At 33.9% G+C, this 23,332-nt stretch overlaps 1 protein-coding gene across 7 annotated transcripts in view; it reads right to left on the reverse strand.

Moving 5' to 3' along the window:
• cacna2d4b (calcium voltage-gated channel auxiliary subunit alpha2delta 4b) overlaps positions 1-23,332 on the reverse strand; it is a 72,293-nt gene that overhangs the window by 26,258 nt on the left and 22,703 nt on the right. For 4 of the 7 annotated variants that reach the window (XM_087312099.1, XM_087312103.1, XM_087312104.1 and 1 more), the window contains 16 exons: positions 19,712-19,801; positions 19,509-19,622; positions 16,143-16,221; positions 14,240-14,373; positions 12,161-12,319; positions 11,466-11,540; positions 11,272-11,358; positions 11,118-11,189; positions 8,713-8,774; positions 8,526-8,593; positions 6,516-6,561; positions 6,325-6,422; positions 2,814-2,907; positions 2,580-2,672; positions 617-747; positions 457-525 (listed from right to left, as the gene is read on the reverse strand). In XM_087312099.1, coding sequence (XP_087168225.1) covers positions 457-525; positions 617-747; positions 2,580-2,672; positions 2,814-2,907; positions 6,325-6,422; positions 6,516-6,561; positions 8,526-8,593; positions 8,713-8,774; positions 11,118-11,189; positions 11,272-11,358; positions 11,466-11,540; positions 12,161-12,319; positions 14,240-14,373; positions 16,143-16,221; positions 19,509-19,622; positions 19,712-19,801 — 1,471 coding nt within the window. Of the gene's footprint in view, positions 1-456; positions 526-616; positions 748-2,579; positions 2,673-2,813; positions 2,908-6,324; positions 6,423-6,515; positions 6,562-8,525; positions 8,594-8,712; positions 8,775-11,117; positions 11,190-11,271; positions 11,359-11,465; positions 11,541-12,160; positions 12,320-14,069; positions 14,088-14,239; positions 14,374-16,142; positions 16,222-19,508; positions 19,623-19,711; positions 19,802-23,332 lie in introns of all 7 variants that reach the window. The other 3 variants (XM_087312105.1, XM_087312100.1, XM_087312102.1) reach the window with 1 other exon arrangement.

Below are 23,332 nucleotides of genomic sequence, written 5' to 3' on the forward strand. Positions count from 1 at the left end.
ACCGCCAACTGACCCAGCGTATGTTTTACACAGCGGATGCCCTTCCAGATGCAACCCAGTACTGGGAAATATCCATACACACTCATTTACACTCAAACACTATGCCCAAATTAGTTTATTCAATTCACCTATAGCGCATATCTTTGGACTGTGGGGGAAACCAGAGCACCAGGAGAAAACCCACATCAACACAGGGAGAACATGCAAACTCCACACAGAAATGCCAACTCATCTAATCATATAATAAAATGTATATTTTGACATGCTATAAAGATTATACCTAACAGTTTTATTCATGAAAAAGTATTGTTTTTAAAAGCTTAACTTTAGACAGCACTAGAGAAAAATTACGATCACACTTTTAGACCCCAGAAATGCAAATATGATATAAAATATCACATTGAAAACTTCACAGTCAGATTTCAGAACAGAAACAATGGCAGATAAATGTCTGACCTCCAGCAATGGCTGTTCTTTTCCTTTCAGTCACTGTCACTGATGTTACTGCAACAAAAGTGTTCTTGCCTGTTGGACAGAAATCAGAAGCCATAAGATACTGTAACTCATACAGCAAATGTGACACTTCCAGTCCTCTTCATAATGAGTGTTCATGCACCTTTGTTTATGTCATCATATGGGACGTAAAAGAGGAATTGACCAGGTGTATTCTCCGCTGCCAGCCGATACCAAATGGGGAAGTGGTCCACTGTGAAGAGGTTTTCTTTATCCACACGGGTCAAGAACTTTCTGTGAGGCCAAAGTTTCAGGAAATTTGGGGAAAGACCAACATCTCAGAAAGTTTTTCAAATGAGCAATTAAAAAAGATAATAGTATCAAGTTTTTTCCCTTTAAATCCTAATACCGAAACAGTTTAACTTGTGTTTCGGTTGTGTACAATTAAAATAAATCTAAACAAATCTAATTAGACAGACAGACAGACAGACAGACAGACAGACAGACAGACAGACAGACAGACAGACAGACAGACAGACAGACAGACAGACAGACAGACAGACAGACAGACAGACAGACAGACAGACAGACAGACAGACAGACAGACAGACAGACAGACAGACAGACAGACAGACAGACAGACAGACAGATAGATAGATAGATAGATAGATAGATAGATAGATAGATAGATAGATAGATAGATAGATAGATAGATAGATAGATAGATAGATGTACCAATACCATATCTTATTAATTAACTATACTTTTAGGAATGACTATCATTATTAATATCATTTTACACCGTTAAGCACATATTTAACCATTTTACACAAACAAAAAAATCTTTTATTCAAAATGCTCTAAACTAAGAATTGTAATAATTTTATTATACATTAAAATTGACATTTTTGACATTTTAAATGTATATCATTTTATAAGTTTTATTAAATTTTTCATATTCATATATATATATATATATATATATATATATATATATATTTTTTTTTTTTTTTTAATTAAAATGTTTGTTTTATATTTCCAAGAGATGGGTTGCGGCTGGAAGGGCATTCACTGCGTAAAACGTGCTGGATAAGTTGACGGATCATTCCGCGACCCCAGACTAATAAAGGGACTACGCCGAAAAGAAAATGACTTAAGGATTTGTTTTATATATCTAAAATCTATGTATAAATATTTACACACATACTGAATATGATTTAAAATATAACTTTTAGATACATGTATTAATCATTCAACTTATGAATGACTATCATCATTATTATAATTTTATTTTCATACTGAAGTTTTATTGTTATTGCATATATTTCTAAAAAAAGTTGTAGACAGATAATATTTTTACATATTTAAAGTATAATCAGTGTGTCTGAAATTACATAGTTCCCGACTGTTTGTGTTAAACAGTATGTAAGCTGAGTACTGAGTATGATGTCGAAATTCATAGTATTTGAAAAACATTATTTCAGTAAACCAGTAGACTCTGAAGTGATCACCCAATGAACACTTTACTATACCATAAGCGGTACTTGAGACATTATGAATGCGAATAAAGTGGCATAACTTATGAGGGTAGGTCATATTATAATGGCAACATGGCGGATGTATTACATCTGAATCTATCAAAGGTCGTAAAGTATGGTTAAATTAAAATTAATTAACTGCATGGGTAGCATGCGACTTCGGACAAAGCTAATATGTCACTTTTACAAAAATATAAAGGCATACAGTGAGGGAAATACGAATTGAGCATGTTTATTCCTGGGAATAATAGGGCAGAGGGTTGCATTTTAACTACTAAGAGATTTGAGCTGCTGTCTGGGCTTTAACTGCCATTCCACACCTCCCTTTCTTCATGTGTTCAATACTTTTTCCCTTTGTAATTTTATTTTATTATACATAACTTCATTGGTAAACTAATTAGTTTTGTTTTCGTTGTATAAATGGATTTCTTTGGTTGTTACCAACATTCCAGTGAAAAATTCCAATCAACAGCTCCTTTGTGAATATGTTTTCTAAGAAAAATGGTGACATGTTCAATACTTACTTCCCCCACTATATATATCACTAATAAGTTTGCAATGAAGAATTTGATTTTCTTTTTTACTCACTTTCCCAATCGTTTTTCAATTCCTGTATATCTGATGACACGCAAGACTCCAGAGCGTGTCCCAAGGAAAGCCGACTCCATGCCTTCATCCACACTGTAAACAGATAAAAGCAAAGAGACTAAAAACACTGATGTCTTTTTTCTCCAAAACAGGATTTTGTAGGGCACACTAAAACGTCTTGCTTTGTGTTGGTGGCTAATGCACAGCATACACTGATTATATAAAGCCTCTTACCCAGGAGGGGTTAGCGTTAGCCTTGTCCAGTAGGCCTCAAGTGGAGCGGTTACCACTGCATCAAACAGGACCTGCTGGAGCAGTATCTCATCACCTATTGCAAGGATAACACAAATACCTTAGCAGAGGGCATTTCTGGAAATACCCTGCACCAAACAAGGTTAAATAACAAAAAGCATAGCAAAGTAGATGGTAAAATTTGTTGTAACAAAATTTTATCTTTCATAGAGGAAGCTTTTCCTGAATGTTTAAAGCAGCTTTGTGAGCTATAAGTTTTAACATGTTGCATGATTTAGCTAGCATGAATGTTAGCATCTTGTTAGCATTTTTACATACTGACAACTTTTTAACCTTTTCTAACAAGTTTGTAACACGATGTAACACATGGCTAACATGTTTAGCATGTTGCTAAAATAAATTAAGATTTTGCTAATATTTTTAACAGATGGCTAATGTTTGTTCACCACATAATTTAACATTTTTACACTGCTAATAATTTGTATGATGCTAGCATAGTTCTAGTATGTTTACAGTATTTTGCATGTTAACAAAAATAAGCATGTTGGCATGTTTGCTAGCATAAATTAAAATGTTAGCATGTTATAAATTAGAATGTTCCTGTGTGTTTTGCACTCATGTTGGGTATGTTGGGATGTGGGTAATGTGTAGTACTTTTTAGCATGTTAGAGCTAGGTGTTTCATATGTGCAATTTTATTTGCACTCAAATATATATATATATATATATATATATATATATATATATATATATATATATATATATATATATATATATATATATATATATATATATATATATTTTATTTTTTATTTTTTATTTATTTTTTTTTCTAGTATGATTGTAATGTTCATATGCTGTTAGCCCAAAATTTGCATGATGTTAGCATTATTGTGCATGTTTCTAGAATGGTTAGCATAACGTGGCTTACTGGTAACGTGAATTAAAATGTTCACAACATTAATTAGCATGCTGCAAACACTCTGAAGATAATTAGAGAACATAATGAACTATAGTAGTAAAGCAAATAGCTGGGGAGGAGGAGAACATCATGTGGGGCTGTTCGAAGCATATGTGAAATTTATTTATAAACTTACTTCGAGAGGATCATGTGCTTATGATTGCTTGTGGCTGGTCCCGCGTTATCTAATTCAGTGGTTCCCAACCTTTTTCTTTGGGGCCCCCCCCATGAACATATACAAACATTGGAGCCCCCCCACCATATAAATACACACGCACGCACACACATATGTACTGTGTATATATATATATATATATATATATATATATATGTGTGTGTGTGTGTGTGTGTGTGTGTGTGTGTGTGTGTGTGTGTGTGTGTGTGTGTGTGTGTGTGTGTCTGTGTTTGTTTGTGTAATATTAATATATAGTAATATGTATAGAAAATATATATTTTAATATTAAAATATTAATTAATCAGTTTTAACTTGTCTTGGCCTTCAATAAAACCAAAATTTAGGTAGGCTTTGTCATACTGTCTAATCTTTTTCTTCGCCTCTGAAGAATCACTGCATTTACGTTTGTCTGCCATTTTTGTTTTGATTTTGCCTTTACGACACGTTGACAAGCAGATTGAGCAAAATTTAAATAATTATTTAAAGTTATTTATTTTAATTATTTTCACTATTATGTTGGAATTTTAAGCATGTGTTTAGATTATTTTTTATTTTTTGGTACTTAAAAATACATATATAATAGTAGGGCTGCTCGATTTTGGGAAAAATCATAATCACGATTATTTTGGTCATAATTGTAATCACGATTATTCAAAACCATTGCCAGTTAAAGTCAAAATTATTAGCGCTCCTGAGATTTTTTTTTTATAAATATTTCCCAAATTATGTTTAACAGAGCAAGGAATTTTAACAGTATTTCCTATAATATTTTTTCTTCTATTTGTTTTATTTTAGCTAGAATAAAGAAAGGTTTAAATATTTTGAAACCAATATAAGGTCAATATTATTAGCCCCCTTAAGCAATATATAATTTTGATTGTCTGCAGAATAAACTACCGTTATAATGACTTGCCTTATTACTCTAATTAAGCCTTTGAACTGCACTTTAATCTGAATGTTTGTATTTTGAAAAATATCTAGTAAAATATTATGTGCTGTCATCATAGCAAAGACAAAAAGAAATCAGTAATTAGAAATGAGATATCAAAACTATTATGTTCAGAAATAAGTTAATAAAATATTCTTTCCATGAAACAGAAATTGGGCAGGAAAAGGTTTGCTAATATTCAGGAGGGCTAATAATTCTGACTTCAACTGTATACATACAGTTATTTTCCACCCTGCAAAGGAAAAAGAGAAATAAATACAATAGAATAAAAATGTGAAACAAACTGTGCTTTAAGAATCTTTACTGTAAGAAAAACACTTTAGCTACAGCAGTCCTTCAGTCAAGAGCAGCGAGGGTTTTCTCGTTATGTTTGTTTAATACTGATAAAAACAGGCGGCAGAAGGATTATATAGCGCGCTGTCTCTTTAATGGTTTCTCTTTCACGTCTTTTGATCCTCAACTCGTTTGTTTATTACACAAATGAGTGTTAATGTACATAATCACTAAACACCGCGTTTTGACACCTATTTGACCATTAAAGCGCTCACGTTAAGATGACTTTAGATGTCTGCGCTCCTCTGCTCGTCTCAGTGTGTGAATGAGAGTGAATGCTGACCGGCCACATGCTTCTGACTGCGTGATCGTGCTGCACACACACATAAGCTCTTTCGCGCTTTTAAGAGCAACACTAACACGTGTACAACTGTGGCGAAATATGATGCAATAATCAATTATCTCGATTAATGCTTTTTATAATCGTTTGAAACCGAAATCTAAATCGGATTTTAGATTAATTGCAAAGCCCTTTATAATAGTGGAGCATTTTTATGCCTTTTTCTACCTCAATACTTATCCTCTCCCGCGCCCCCCCTGTGAACTCTGGCGCCCCCCTTAGGGGGGCGCGGACCCCAGGTTGGGAACCACTGATCTAATTAATGATTCACCAATGAGACAATTCCTGAGCCTACCCTAAGTTCCATATCATAGCCATCTCTGTTTTGTAGAATCCCCCTTCCACCGCTACTCTTCCTTCTTTTCTAGATGGGTGGCACGGTGGCCCAATGGTTAACACTGTTGCCTCACAGCAAAAACGTCACTGGTTCTAGACCTAGTTCTAGCTTCAGTTGATATTTCTGTGCAGAGTTTACACATTCTCCCTTTGCTCTAGTGTGTTTTCCTCGGTATTCTCCACCTTCCAAATACATGCAACTTAAGTTAATTGACTAATCCAAATCGGCACCTAGTAAGTAGTTATCTCTTAAAAGCAATTACTATCTGTTCATTAGCTACTACAACAGGGGAGTTCTTGAGATCTACCAGAGCTTAACTCCCCTCTCGTCTTGCAAACGGGAGGGAGCCCGAAAAAAATAGAAAATACAGTTAAAAAGAAACAGTTGAGGACAACTCACACTCCAATTCGGGCTCTTTTCCAGTCAGGTATCGAACCACAGCTTGAAGTTGATTGAGTTTACGGTGCTGCGGGTCAATATCTGTCTCACAATATGTCCTAAAGGGGCACAGACATTTGGGTCAGCTTAACATAGCATTAATTTTTTGTTTTTTGGGGTGTGTACCCTCACCTAATCTCTTCAGTACTCACCATTCCTCTGCTATAGTGAGGTCTGGCTGCTGAAGATCATGAAGACCTAAAGAAAACAAAAACTGGTTAGTAGCTATCAAGCAGCTCGCTATCTGTTATTGAAGCAGTTTTATTTTTCCACCGCGCTTCGACAGCGTCTTACTTGAGTGTCTCTTCAATGTCTGCACTTCTGTTTTCCAGGGATTTACTTTTATTAAGCCATTTCTCATATATACAGTTGCAGTCAGAATTATTAGCCCCCCTGAATTATTTTTACCTCAATTTCTGTTTATCAGACAGAAGTTATTTTTAACACATTTCTAAACATAATAGTTTTAATAACTCATTTCTAATAACAGATTTATTTTATCTTTGCCATGATGACAGTAAATAATATTTTACTAGATATTTACTAGACACTTCTGTACAGCTTAAAGTGACATTTAAAAGCTTAACTAAGTTAATTAGGTTAACTAGGCAGGTTAAGGTAATTAGGCAAGTTATTGTATAATGATGGTTTGTTCTGTAGACTATTGAAAAAAATAGCTTAAAGTGCTAATAATTTAAAATGGTCCTTAAAATGGTGTTTAAAAAAATTAATAACTGCTTTTATTCTAGCCGAAATAAAACAAATAAAATTTTCTCCAGAAGAAAAAATATTATCAGACATACTGTAATTTACTGTACTGTAATACTGTAATAACTGTAAATTTCCTTGCCCTGTTAAACATTATTTGGAAAATATATATAAAAAAAGGGGGGCTAATAATTCTGACTTTATAGTATAATTCATTTTTGCTGTTTTATACCTTTTAGGTATACAGTATGTTTCATTGGTTTAACCGTGTCCCAGACCTAGAGCTAACAAACTCCATAACAAAAATTTAAATCATTATTTTTTAACTAAACAAAGGGTTAAATAAATATAAAATCATTTCCACAATAATTTCAGGTAACATTTTGAAATAATGGTCCAATAGTTATTATCAGGTGATGTATTTATTTTAAACAAACTATTAGCAACACATTTATTACAATATTTATTCATGCGTGTTAAAGTTAGTTAATGTATATTTACTTACATAACATTAGTTCATGTTAACTCACAGTTCATTTTAATAATGCATTAATAAATGTTGAATAATGATTATTAAATAGTTTACAAGATTATTCCTACTTAGTTAATGTTAGTAAATACATTAACTAAAATATAAATGAACCTAGAAAAGGAAGTAGATTAAAGAAATGGCATCACATATGTCAATGGAAAAAATCACGTACATTGTCAAAAAAAAACTAAATTTGTTTGAAGATATCTGGAGACCTTTTAAAAACTTCCTGAAGTACAATGTAAGTGTTGACAGTTTACTACAACAAGAACAAGCTTAGGAATATGGGAAGTATCATGGTCTAAACAGACTCAGGAAACACTCTCTACCTGATTTAAACATATCCCTTTTTTATTTATATTTATATAAATTGTTGATTTGGTTTATATAAATTGTATATATTTATATAAATTGGGTTGTTGGGAGGGAGAATGGGGGGTAAAAAGTTTGCTGTGTCTTCATGATTATTATTCTGTAATTGTGTAATCTGTTGTGATATGCAAATTGAAAAAAGTAATAAATATATTGTACAAGAAAAAAAATACATTAACTAACACAACGTTAACTAATGGACCATTATTCTTAAGTGTTATCAAATTTCATAATAGATATAAGATTTCTATATTACTTATGTAAGCATTACATGTAAAATGTATATACAATTTCATATAAATGGCTTGTTTTAGCTTTTGCTTTTTTGTTCACTAAAGCTTAATCTATTTTAGAAATACAGAAAATCAAATAGTATTATATATTTGAAACACAAATTGTCACTTTCGATCAATTCACTGCATTCTTGCTAAAACGTTTCATACTCACAAAGCAAAAAAAGTCACTCTGACCCCAAGCCAGTGTATGATTTCCACCTGATTACAGAGACACCAGTGTATCACACATGCTATAAATCATACGCTGAGCTCACCTTCCTCCACTGACACATTCCCAAAGAACATGTACTGGCCGTGACCTTTCGTAAGCACCATCCCAAAGCTGGAAGCAAACCATGAACAGAAATCTTATAATGACGTCAGTGTGTTTTTCAATAATCTTTTTCCAAATGAAGAAGTATGATAAGGACATATTTGGACAATGTGAGAAGCGTATCAAACCTAAATGGAGTTTCATCGATGGTTGTGTAGAAATAATCATTTTTGAGAAACAAGGGCCTTTTCTGAGGGGTGAAAGAAAGAAAAATATATTAATTACAGCTTACTTTTAGCACTATAAATTGCCACCTTATGTTTTAAATGCATTAAAAGAATGACTCTCGCATAAACCCTGGAGAATAAATTCAAATCCCATATTACAGGAAAAAAAAAGAAATTTTTTTTTAAAGACATCAAAATTAATGGAAAATATTTGAGAGTACATTTCTGTGTAATCTGAAATATGTTCTCCGGGTAAATGTAGCTGCACTTTTCAATGACAACTTTAAAATGAATGTAACTGTTTGAGGCTTTCATGTAGAATCATGCAAAATGTATCTTAAAAATTATGTCTGTTCTTTGAAAGAAATGGTATCTATGAACATTTTCAGTCAGGATTTGACCATTTCAACTGCACTCAACAGAGTTACAATACAAATTATATTTTCTTTTAAACAGATCATTGTTGCAAATTTACAGTCACCGGACACTTTATTAGGTACACCTGTCCAACTGCTCGTTAACGCAAATTTCTAATCAGCCAATCACATGGCAGCAACACAATGCATTTAGACATGTAGACATGGTCAAGATGATCTGCTGCAGTTCAAACCGAGCATCAGAATGGGGACAAAAGGTGATTTAAATGACTTTAAATGTGACATGGGTTTTTGGTGCCAGAAAGGCTGTTCTGAGTATTTCAGAAACTGCAGATCTACTGGGATTTTTCCACACAACCATCTCTAGGGTTTACAGAGAATAGTCTGAAAAAAAGAAAATATCCAGTGAGTGGCAGTTCTGTGGGCGCAAATGCCTTGTTGATACCAGAGGTCAGAGGAGAATTGCCAGACTGGTTTGAGCTAATAGAAAGGCAACAGTAACTTAAATAACCACTTGATAACCAAGGTATGCAGAAGAGCATCTCTGAACGCACAACACGTCCAACCTTGAGGCAGATAGGCTACAGCAGCAGAAGACCACACCAGGTGCCAATCCTGTCAGCTAAGAACAGAAAACTGAGGCTATAATTCGCACAGGCTCACCAAAATTGGACAATAGAAGATTGGAAAAACGTTGCCTGGTCTGATGAGTCTCAATTTCTGCTGTGACATTTGGATAGTAGGGTCAAAATTTGGCATCAACAACATAAAAGCATGGATCCATCCTGCCTTGCATCAACGGTTCGGGCTAGTGGTGGTGGTGTAATGGTGTGGGGATATTTTTTGGCACACTTTTGGGCCCTTTAATACCAATTGAGCATCATGTCAATGCCACAGCCTACCTGGGCATTGTTGCTGACCATGTCCATCCCTTTATGACCACAGTGTACCCATCTTCTGATGGCTACTTCCAGCAGGATAATGCACCATGTGATAAAGCGTGAATCATCTCAGACTGGTTTCTTGAACATGAAAATGCGTTCACTGTACACAAATGGTCTTCATAGTCACCAGATCTCAATACAATAGAGCACCTTTGAGATGTGGTGGAACGGGAGATTTACATCATCGATGTGCAGCCGTCAAATCTGCAGCAACCCGGTACTAGTAAGGTGTACCTAATAAAGTGGCCAGTGAGCGCACATTTGTGTGAATTGACCTTATGATTGCTTTTAATGCAACCATCAGCAACATTCTCTTCAATATGCTTAAAACTTAGGTTGGATTTATGGGATGGTGTTGGTCTCCAAAACTGTTCCGATGGTTCAAACTGTCCAATTGGCCATTATCAATTTGTCAGAGTAAATAAAATGTTATATTGATCAAGTTAAATATGGAGTGGCGCAAGGCTCAATACTAGGACCATTGCTTTTCATGCAGTATATAAGTTAGTTTTCCCTGTTATTCTAATAATACTCAGATCTACAGTATATTTTCTCAAGGCCCAACAAACATACTAATTACCAAAAATATGTGACTGAACAAATCATGAAGATATAAGCGAGATATTAGCGAGAACACTATTGTTATCTCGCCCGAGTTGGCAACTTAATGTAAAAAGAATCATCATAAACGCCTAATTGACATCCAACATGTGCATGAAAAACATATACTGCATATGCTGTAATCGAATTTTAATGTCAATGTCAATTTGCTGTTGTTTTTACATCAAGGTTCCCTCAGGTGGTATTACTGGATGGTTACTCCTAGAGGTCTAATAAACAAGCAGCAATACTTAATGACACCAAGAAGAAGTATCATCATATTAGACCTGTTCATAGGAAAAACCTTGAAATGCCAATCTAAGTTGTACTGTAATAAATAGAAAATACTGTCTTAGATAGACATATTGGTGAGAGAACAGTACATTTCAACCAATTTAGTAACATAAATGCTAATGCAATTGAGTGCTAATGCAAACAAACTCACCCCTTTATCCACAGCTGTTCTTACATCCAACGCCAGAGTACCAGTTTCTCCTTTCACCATGGCTGTTCTCAACTGCACAGACAGCAGGACATCATTAAGACTTATTTGCTAAGCTTAAAAACTGTAATATTTACAGTATGTATGCAAAACTTACATTGTCTTCAGTGTCCTCCCACTCAGCCTCGGACAGATCCACACTGTTGTAGTTAGGCTTGGGTTTCAATTTCTTTCCTTCATAGTACTACAGGATGACAAATCAATATAACATGAGTAGAATATGGATCAGCTGTATGCAGAAGAACAGATGTTTGAGTGCTTGAGCCACTAAGAGGATTCAGATGGACTCACCAGTGGTCTTAAGTCAGGATGTGCCAGGATGTAGCCATTGTTTGTGATGAGGAAAGCGTAGCCGTGTGCTCCAAGCTAAACGACACCATCATTAGATTTATAATTTCACATTTACACAGTCTTTTTCTGTCTTATAATATTTAAACATTTAAAAAGTCACATTTGTTACATAAAAGTGCCAAAATTAATATATTAATATGTTTAAACTGTAATTAAATAGATTTTATTTCTTATGGTCGCATAATTTAAATGGTATAAATCTCCATTAATATCAATATTGTAATAATAATAAAATATTATTTTACATTTGATTTCTAAAGGGGCATAAAAATACAAGCAAGTAATGGAAAATATACATAAATTAGTTATTTTTTGTGTGTATTTATGTGTACATGTTAAGTAATAACTATGAAATGTAATAATTAAACATAATTTGATTAAGATATTATTTAATTTGTATAATGTAAATGTGTTTAATTGTATACATGTATTTTTGCATTTCCATTGTTTTCATCACACGTTTACTGTACTTCACAAACATTGTTATTTATTACACATTTAAAATGAATAAAATACATGCAAAAACATAAAAGTCCCCTTGAAATTTTTAAATATTTTTTTTTAAATGACATGTATACATATATTAATATTTGACCTAAATTAAAAAAGTTTTGGCGTTAGCGGTGTTCTTTTACCTTATATCGCGGGGCAAGTTTCATGACCTCCAGCAGGGGGATGTCAGTTCCCACAACACCTAGCAAAATGCCATGAGAAAGTGTTTCTTTCTTCTTACTGAACACTGGCATGGCCACCGACGTCATGAACAGCAGACTGTGAGCCTTGCTCTTGAACACCTGCAAGAGGTTTGAGAAACAATGTCATTTAGATGAAGCACAGAGTCATAAAAGAGCAACATGAAATCAAAATCGACCCCATTTAATTACACTACAACACAAATGCATGCTCCTGATTTCATCATGTCCACCTTTGAAGATTCCAGAACAGAACAATTCCAATTGCAGAAATAATACATCCTCAAACTATGTTATTTTCTTGTTTTACTCGAAAATAGGTCACATTTTGAAAGTAAAAATGGGTTTTAACAACACTTCCAGACAAAAGTCTTGTCGCCCATCCAAGTTTTAGGAACATTAAATAATAACTTGACTTCTAGTTGATCATTTGGTATGAGAAGAAGCTTATTTGAAAGGAAAAAGTCTCTAGATTACTCTTATTTTACCAAAGTAAAATAAAATCATGCCTTTAATTCTATATATTTAATTAGGACAGTAAGGTCTGACTTTGCTTAGACATAAGTCTTGTCACTTAATGGAAATAATGTATAGTATAAAGAGTATAAAGTCATGGTGCAGTGAAAAAAGAATAAATACAGTGTATGACTCCCATGAGAACTGCATCCATACATCTCTGCAATGACACAATTAACTTCCTAATAAAGTTATCTGGAATGGCAAAGAAAGTGTTCTTGCAGGACTCCCAGAGTTCTTAAAGATTCTTTGGATTCATCTTCAATGCCTCCTTCTTCATCTTACTCAATAATGTTCACATATGATGACTGGGCTGGCCAATCCTGGAGCACCTTGGCACTTTATTTTCTTTCAGGAACTTTGATGTGGAGGCTGAAGTATGAGGAGCTCTGTACTGCTGAAGAATTTGCCCTCTCCTGTGGTCTTTCATGTAATGCGCTGCACAAATGTTTTGATACCTCAGGCTGTTGATGTTGCCATCCACTCTGCAGATCTTTTGCATGCCCCCATACTGAATGTAACCTCAAACAATGATTTTTCCTTCACCAAACCTGACTGATTTCTGTGAGAATCTTGGGTCCTTGCGGGTTCTAATAGGTCTTCTGAGTATTTATGATGATTGGGATTCAGTTCAACAGATGATTTATCTGAAAAGTCTACCTTCAGCCACTTTTACAAATGATCAACTAAAAGTCAAGTCGTTATTTGTGCTCTTACAACTAGAATTGACGACAAGATTTTTGTTAGGTAGTTTACATTTCATGTTGATCTTAAGGCAAGACAGTGTAGGTAAACACTTTGAAAAGTTTCTCAGCACTAACACTTTTTTTAACCTTTAACCTTTTACTTTTGTCACAATATGTGTGACAAAAGTACTTGCCACTTTTATTTATACCTGTATTCTGAAAAATACATATGATAATGTATGCCATTTCATTCTGCTAAAATGCAGTATTTTCTGAATTATGAAGAAATAAAACCATTGACTTTAAGATGTCAAACAAATTAAAACATTTTGATTGAAACTTCATCTAATGTTCAGACTTTTTTGTTAGAAAAATAAACAAATTAGTACACATTTCATTCAATAATGCCTTGTTTCATTGTTTATTTACATTAAACATTCTAATTTAGAACAAAAATGTCCCTATTAGCATGCAATGTCTTGCTTTAAAACCATCAAATCATGTAATGGATGATGATAAACATTAGGGGGCGTCCTAAAACAACAAAAACCCTTCTATGGTTACTAGGTTAACAACTACTGTACAATGTAAATTACACTAAATACATCTCTATTTCTATTTACACATGCTAAAATGTTTAACTAAGTTACCTCCATAGTGTTAGGAAGCTGTTTGATAGCAAAAAGGATTAAGATGAATGGGAAAGATCACATCAGCACGCATTTTGGTTAAGCAGGACAGCAAAAACCACACTCAAATGCTTTAAAATGATAAAAATGGGTGGTAAGAGTGATGAAAGTGATGAAATAATCATACTCACCACACTGTCCATATATGCCTCAGTCCAGATTATGTCATGGTCGTGATTGATGACCATCGGCCGACTCAAAACGTGAAGATACTCCATGACGTTCTCCTGTACGTCAGCCAGGGTGGAGACATGAGCATAAAAACCTGTAAATAATTAATATAAGAATTTTTTTTGAGAATAGTGTTAGGACTTTATTAACAACAAACAACTGCTTTTAATCTAGCCTAAATAAAACGAATAAACTTTCTCTAGAAGAGAAAATATCATAGGAAATACTGTGTTCCTTGCTCTGTAAAACATAATTTGGGTAATATTTAAAGAGGAAATTAAATTCCTCAGAAGGGCTAATTATTTAGACTATATGCTATGTAATATTAATTTCCATTGTGAATAATGCTTTTGCATTCCCAAAAAGATATAAATGTATGAGAAAACATAAAAAATGGTTTGTTTGATTTGTATGACAATTTTAAATATATTAAAAATGTCAACTTTTATGTAGTCACACATTTATATTTATGTATATAACTAGTTACTGTAAATGAATGACTTTTCTGCTGAAAAAGTAAAATAAGAGATTTTTACTTGACATTTTCATTGCTCACATTTTATATTTTTAATAAATAAACAACCTGCCTTACTGTGCATAAAAGCAACAGGAAATGAATTCAGAAAAGTAGATTAATATATATATTTTGCAGAATAATTCTATTTTTATTTATTTTTTACTAAAGAATGTATTATTTATCAAGACAACTGCACATGCTGAAGAAAAAGAATCAATGCAGTATTAGCTTAAATTCAGAGAAGCAGAGTAATTCGGACATTTTGCATATGGGCCCTTTCCACATGTCCGAGTTTCTAAGTAGTGGAAGTCATAGTTGGGTAAACTTAGAGAGCAGTGAATGGGAGAGCACAACAAACAATTATTTGCACAATCCAATTTGCTTACATAATAAAAGAAAAACTCCACAATGGTGTTATCAAGACTTTCAGAAATAGAAAAAAAAAAATAGTGTGAGGATGAAAACGACAGGCAGAAGAGAGAATAACAAATGAACTCTCAGCCCCATAGACGCTGCACTAGAAACATCTCGCACAAAAGGTAATTTGCTTTTTGTAATTTGAAGCAAAGATGATATAGTACATATGTAAGCACATATAAATGTAGATATGTTATTAGAAAAAATCTAAGCATTAAAAACGTTTAAGGGTAATAGGCTCGTGAAAAGGGTTCATTACCTAAATTTTTCAGCTAAATGTTTTTATTTGCCCCACAACTGCACATGTTTAAGAAACAAAGAAATGTAAATTTATGCTAATATATTATATGTGTGAAATATGGTGTTATTTCTTTGAAATGTTTGTGTTTTAATACATATATTGTTTACATTTTGATTAATATTAAAAAAATAAAAGGTCTGGATTTAAAGAATTAAGACTTTAGTATCTGTTGTCTTTTCTTGATGCTTTGAGATTGACGTAGATTACTTTTTATTCAAGTAACTTACTTATTTTCTTTATCTAAGTTACTTATTTAGATGAAGTAATAAGAAAATTATAACTTATCCAACTGTGTCTGTGCATATTAATGGCATTTTAGAAAGGTCATGCTAAATGACCAAAAATAACATAAATAGCATTGCGCCTTATATTGGACATGAAGATTAACAACTTCTATTTCCATTCAGAAACTACAATATTGTGTTAAAAGACTTGAAAAACAGCAGGGAATATTACATTTTTATAGGACTCTATGAAGCTTAAAAACATCAGTGATAAGAAAGCAAGGAATACAGTCTTGAAACCACATGAGGATAGTCTTTTTTTGTTGTTGTCTAAACTATTCTCTTAAGCTCAAACACAGACCAAGAAAACCTAATAATGATGTAACTTCATAGAAAAGCTGTACCTTTATTGTTGCAGGCAATCCATTTGACATTTTCTGAGAAGGTCATGTCTCTGCCAATGAGGTAAGTGAAAACTCGTACCTGAAAACATTACATTTTACGTTACATATGAAATATAACACACTTTCTTGTTCAATCAAGTCTCAATCCTTATTGTGCTTTAATTTAGCTTTTTTTGAACATGACCATGAATATGTTCAATATGTTGAATATGTAATGTAGCTGTTTGTGAATTTAAAAAGTCAATAAAGTGTTTTTAAATACTGTCTTTTAAAGAAAGAAGTGATTCTAAACAACTTGAGTCCTCAATAAATAGTTTTTACAGTTCAGGTGAAAATTCTTAGAGTTTATATGACTGCAGCAGAACCACTGAAGTCACATATAATGTTTTAATAATGTTTTTGGTTGCTTTTCTGTACTTTGAATGCCTCAGGACCATTGCCATCTATGGTAATCAGAGAACTGTCAGATTTCATCTAAAAAATGTTCAATTGTGCTTCAAAGATGAACGAAGATCTGGAAAAATTAAAAGACCACATGAAAATTAAGTTTCTCTATATGTGTAGTTTATAATTATGTGCTTTATTCAGTAAACTACTGATAACATCTCATCCAAATGTACAACCCTAAATCAAAAAAGTTAGGACAGTATGGAAACACAAATAAAAAAAGAAAGTACTTATTTCCACAATTACTTTGACTTGTATTTCATTGCAGACAATATGGACACAAAATATTTTGTTTTGTCTGGGCAACTTCACTTCTTTTACAGATATAGCTACATCCTTTCTTGACTTTCAGACCTGCAACACATTCCAAAAAAGAGTTGGGACTGGGGGAAATATAGGGCTAATAATGAGATAAATTGGTTAAATAATGATGTAATTTGAAACAGGTGATGTCAACAGGTGATTGTAATTATAAATTGGTATAAAAGCAGCATCTTAAAAAGGTCTAGACTTTTAGGAGCAAATATGTGCCGAGAATCTCAAGTTTGCCAACAAATACATAAGAAAATTTTTGAAATATCTTTGAAATTATTGAAAATAAGGACATTTGGATATTTCATCTTCAACAATGTACAACATAACAAGATTCAAGCACTGGAGTAATTTCAGTGCATAAAGGACAAGGGCACAAATCTAAGCTGAACAAAGGTGATCTTTGATCCCTCAGATGACACTACATCAAGAATCATCATTCAACTATAAGCGATATCACCACATGGGCTCAGGACTACTTTGGCAAACTTTTGTCAGGTACCATAATATGTAGTTTCTTCCACAAATGCCAGTGAAAATTGTTGTGCAAAGAGGAAGCCCTATGTTAACAGTCTCTAGAAGCGTCATCAACTTCTCTGGGTTTAGAGCCATCAGGCATGAACCATCCCACAGTGGAAACATGTACTGTGGTCAGATGAATAAGTATTTTAGGTATTTTTTGAAAGAAATGGAAGCTGTGTGCTCCAAACCAAAGAAGAAAAGGATAAAAAAAGTCCAAAAACCAGTGTCTGTCATGGTATGGGGTTGTGTCAGTGCTCTTGGCAAAGTCAACTTGCACTTCTGTGAAGGCATCATTAATGCTGAAATGTACATAGAGATTTTGGAGCACAGTATGCTGCCTTCTTTTACAGAGAGGCCCATGCACATTTTAACAAGACAAAAAGCAAACATTCTGCACACATTACAAAGTCCTGCTGTGGAGGAAGAGGATACAGGTATTTAACTGGCCTGTCTGAAGTCCTGACCTGTTTCCAATAGAGAATGTGTGACACATTTTGAAGTACAAAATGCAACAAAGACCCCATACTGTTGCCCACCTTAAGACTTGTTTGCAGGAAGAATGGGACAAAATTACACCTGAAACACTTCATCACTTAGGCCCCATTTACACTAATGCGTTTTTAAAAAAAAAAGTTTTGCTACGGTTACGATATCCGTCCACACGACGCCGGAGTTTTTCGAGCGTCGACAACGGAGTGTTTTGGAAATGCTGGAGAGGCCGTTTTCATTATAAAATGCTGCTGCTCCGTCTCAGTGTGGATGGGGGGAAAAAAGACATCTGAAAACTGAGGTGGGGCTGCCGACATTTGCCTATCTGATTGGGGCTTTGCTCAATATTAAGTAGCCTACACACACAGTTCAGTCTCACATCCTCTCCCTGTAAGTTCAGACTTCGCAAGTTTGATATGGAAAACAGACCCTTGAGGACATGTCCGGTAAATCTTCAAAAGGGAACAGTGTACTTTATAACCCTATACACATCATCTTGGCTATGTTGTTTCACTTTCTTAACAATACAATGAAAACATGATTTAAGGAGCTGCCTATTTTAATTTTGATATTAACAACTAACAGACAGTAGAAATGCTGAGGCGTCGTGCTGCATCTTCACTGTATGCATATTTATAATAAAACAGAGCCTATATAACATCACTGCCTCCTTTCATTTTCATTGAAAATACGAAACGTATCCTCTGCTTTGCTGAATGTCAGTTTTAATAATCAATAATAGCCATTATGAAAGTATAACGCACAATAAGTTCACACATTATAGGAAATAAAGGCAAGCGATCAGTCAATATACAGAATGTACGTGGTTACATTAATTATTAACTTATCTTTGCGCTCAGCCAAAACACGTTACCTGTGAACAAGTTATTGATTCAAAAGACCAAAGTCGGGGAATATGTCGTTAGATATAGACAACAAGATTAATTAAATATCAAATTTAACAAATATAGTGAGATAAGATCCAGCGGGAGATGCTTGATGAGCAGTCCGACCAGCACAGCTCTCATCTGGGTAAAAATGCTGCAGCGCTTGCCAGAGAGTGTGTGTGTGGCCACGTGATGAGCGTTTTCAGTGTTTTGGTGTGGACGGAGAGCTGTTCAGAAATGCTGGGTAAAACGCGAGTGTGGACGCGAATCGTTTTCATTCTAAAACGCTGTTTTAAAACTAAAACGCACTAGTGTAAACGGGGCCTTAGTTTCTTCAATACCTAAATGTACCAAGTGTTGTGAAAAGGAATGGCAACATTACAAAGTGGTAAATGATTTAGAGTTCCAACTTTTTGAAATGTGATACCATATTTGGTGGAATAACTTTGATTTTCAGTCACAACAAAATAAAAACATTAGCTTTTCTGATGTTGTTTTCTGAAAATAAATATGATAAACAATGATGTCTTTACTTGAAATTTGTAAGAAATGTTTTCAGATCTTTACAGTATAAAAAACAATATTATAATTGTTTTCAAACCAAATAAATCCAGAAAACCTAAAAATGTGGTGCTTAATTTTTTTCCACAGGGGTACGTCATATGCTATGGCCTCCGTTCCCCTGTGGAGTGAGCAGATTGTATGTTACCTTCTTGTCAGGCCAGTTGAACTCCTCAAAAACTGACTGGAAATCCTCCATGGCTCCATCTGTGATCAGCATAATTGCTTGGTTGCACAGGCTGCCCTGACCATTTGCTCTGGCCTGGAGACAGGAAGAAAAACACGATGTCATGCAGAGGGTTGGCACAGGTTTGTATATTTGTATGAACAAGTATTGCAAATGGTACTAACGTCAGCGAGGATACGGAAAGACTCCTTCATGGCTTTTTTCACTTTAGCTTCCCCTTTTACATGGAGCTCATCCACAAGCAGCTTGAAATGCTGAAAGGTGAGAAAGGATGGAGGAACGAGGACAAAACGGATTAAGGATAAAGACTCAACGGATGTCACAAAGAAGAGGAAAACTTCCATTAATATCTGTTTCAGTTATTTGATCAGTGTTGGTATTAATTCATTTAAATTAAACTATTAAACATAATTTTGACCAAATAAAAAAAGGTCAGTATTAAATAAAACTATCAAAAAGTTCATATAATTACTAAAACTACAACAAAAACCATCTACAATTAAAATAGCATTCAAAATGTTAATATAGAGAGTAAAATATAAACAACACAACAAAAATATTCTCTTAGACAGCAATAAAAAATTCCATTAATATCCGTTTGAGAATTATTCTTTGTTTATGGTTTATGGATTTTTTAAATCTTGGCTTTCAGAATTCTCCAGCACTATACATTTAGAGAGACTTAGGCACAATCTTTCTGATAGCATTGCTGGCTTCGAAGCCACCTGGAAACCCTTTTTTTATTATCTGTCAAATGTCAAGGATAACAGTTTAAAGGAATGACCCTGTCATTGTTTGCAAGATCACCATATTACGTGTGCTCACTGGCCTAGAAAATATGTGTGTAACATTGTTAATCTATGTAAAAAAACTTTAGGAACTGATGTAAGGATGGTTCTAATATCTTTTTTTTTCCCTGTCTTTTGTCTTTTTTGTTTGCCTTTTCTTTTCTGTCTTAACAGTTGTTGTTGCTTTTTGTATTGGTCTGTGTTGCTTTAAGATAAAAATATAATATTAAAAAAATCAGTTTTAGTCTTTTGGCCAGGTTTGGTATTAATCAATTAATTAATTAATTAATTAATCTAAACTATTAAACATAATTTTAACTACATGAAAGAAACCTCAAAATGAAATCAAAAAGCGCATACAATTAATCACAAAATTACAGCCCTTCTGGTATGAAATAGCGACTGAAATAAAAAAAAAAAGACAACTGGAGTAGAATTGGACAACTCGTTTATTACATTAAGAAAATGAGAAAACAACTTGAGAAAATGGCAGAATTTATTCCAACTATTAACAAATACTTAATCCAAATACTTTTGGTAAGTAGTAGAAAAGCCATAATTCAAAAATGGTTTCAGGTTGAACATCCAACAAGGGTTTAATGGAAAGGAATTTTAAAGGAAATACACTGTATGGACAAACTGACTTTTAACCTAAAACTTGATTCAAAAAAAGTTCAACAAGTATTCCCAAAAATGGACTGAGTATGTTATTGTAAACAATATGTGATAATGTACTTTAAATGTATTATGACTTGATTTTTTAACCCATTTGTCAACTAATTTGTTCTTTGTTTTTTTTTTCTTCCCCTTTTGTCCTTTTTTTCTAAATAAAGGGAAAAAAGCGCATACAACTTTAAAAACGTAAAGGAAAAGCATCTACAAGTAAAAGATATTTCAAACTGTTAATATATAGAGGAAAAGTATATGAACATTCATTGATTTTCTTTTTCGGCTTAGTCCCTTTATTAATCTGGGGTCGCCACAGCGGAATGAGCCGCCAACTTATCCAGCACATGTTTTACACAGCGGTTGCCCTTCCAGCTGCAACCTATCTCTGGGAAACATCCAGACACACTCATTCACACTCATGCACTACAGACAATTTAGCCCACCCAAATCACCTGTACCGCATCTTTGGACTTGTGGGGGAAACCGGAGCACCCGGAGGAAACCCACACGAACACGGGGAGAACATGCAAACTCCACAAAGAAACGCCAACTGACCCAGCCGAGGCTCGAACCAGCGACCTTCTTGCTATGAGGCAACAGCACAACCTTCTGCGCCACCGTGTCGCCAGTATACAAACAACACAACAATAATATTCTCTTAGACAGCAACGTTAGCAAACATTAAGCATAAAAAACTTTCATAAAATAAAAAACTGAGGAATGATAGTGTAAAACTTAAATGAAATGACACGCAATTAACAAAATCCCCAAAATTAAAATGAAACCTTTATTGGCCATGGCAACTTTTTTGAAAATGAAACTTTTTATGCAAGCTTTTTCAAACTTAAACTCTAAACAAAGCTCAATGTTTTTGTTTTATTTATTTTGTGTCTCACTTGAAATGCAAATTTGCTACTGCTTTCCTTCACTGCTTTTACTTTAGAAGAAACTAAATAAAATCTCACGCAGCCAAAACGCCAGAAATGTCCAGTGCATCACAGTCTTACATGTTTAAACCAGTCAATGATAGAGTAGAAGAGGTTACAACTTCTAGACTGAACTAGATTGATTCTGAACTATAGACACGTGTCCTCAGCAGCCTGGATGTTCGTTGGTTAATCCAACAGCAGAACATTTGTGTTTTTTTTATTTGTTGTTGTTTTTCTGGCACACACAAGAGTGGTAAAACAGAAATGACTGCTCCTAGTGTAAAAGTTTCCCCTCCTACATCACTAGTACAGATAAATCTGAACGGCACATTTTTCCACATACGTGCAGAGAAAGGCTTGACCAATATAAAGTTACTGGGGTTTTGCTACATTTTCTGTACTGAGATGCACCGGGGATAAAAGTTGCTTGCCCCAAGTTGCTGATGTGAGAATGTGGGCCAGAGGATCTGTGTGAGCCCAGCCAACAGACGCTGAGTGACTTATATCATTATGAGCTCTGCTGACCCATCAACCTGTATTAAGAGCCAGTCTGTGGCTGTCCAGACCTGTCAAACTGACCTGCACTCTTTACTATGCAGATATGTCTTTTAGCATTTTATCAATTTGTGATTTCAACTTCTCTAAATTATTATTATTATTATTATTATTATTATTATTATTATTAATAATATTACTGCACTGAGTCAGAAATCTTTAGCAGTTCGTACATGCACCAAACCTAAGAGTTTTATTCATATCTGGTTGTATAAGGTTATTTTACAGAGAAATACAACATTTTATTCTCTAAAACATTCTTACATTTTTTTTCAGGCAGTATTTTCCGAATTATGAAGTGATGAAAAGAGATTCCCAAAAAATTCCATCAGAAACCATTGAAAATAGTCTTCTGATTTAGTGCTAGAAATGTATACAAATTAGTGCATGTTTAGTTAAGTAATGGTTAATTTGCATATTTAATTACTCTGCAGTCTCTTGTCTTAAGCTTAACGTTTTATAAATTCAATCAGAATGGCATTTTTAGAGAACTCCTGAAACTATAAAGGATATTGTGAAAATGTGAAAGATGAAACATGCACCTACAGTGATTTGACTGTCTGATCGCTCTATAATTCTTCCAGAGATTAGAGTTGGTCCCTGCCTGCTGCTCTCTGACATAAACAAGCAAAAGAGCTGCACATCAGATCAAATCAGCCACCGACGTCTCTAATCATGTGACTAAAAACAGGTCAGATAAAGACAGGACGTGTTTACTACAGCCTGTGAATAAAAAAAAAAATGCAATGCAAACATTTGCTTTCTTGAAGTGTATCTATATGTGTGTGTGTGTGTGTGTGTGTATATACATATATATATATATATATATATATATATATATATA

Source organism: Danio rerio, chromosome 25 (genome assembly GCF_052040795.2).
Source record: "Danio rerio strain M-AB ecotype USA chromosome 25, GRCz13ab, whole genome shotgun sequence".
Lineage (NCBI taxonomy): Eukaryota > Metazoa > Chordata > Actinopteri > Cypriniformes > Danionidae > Danio > Danio rerio.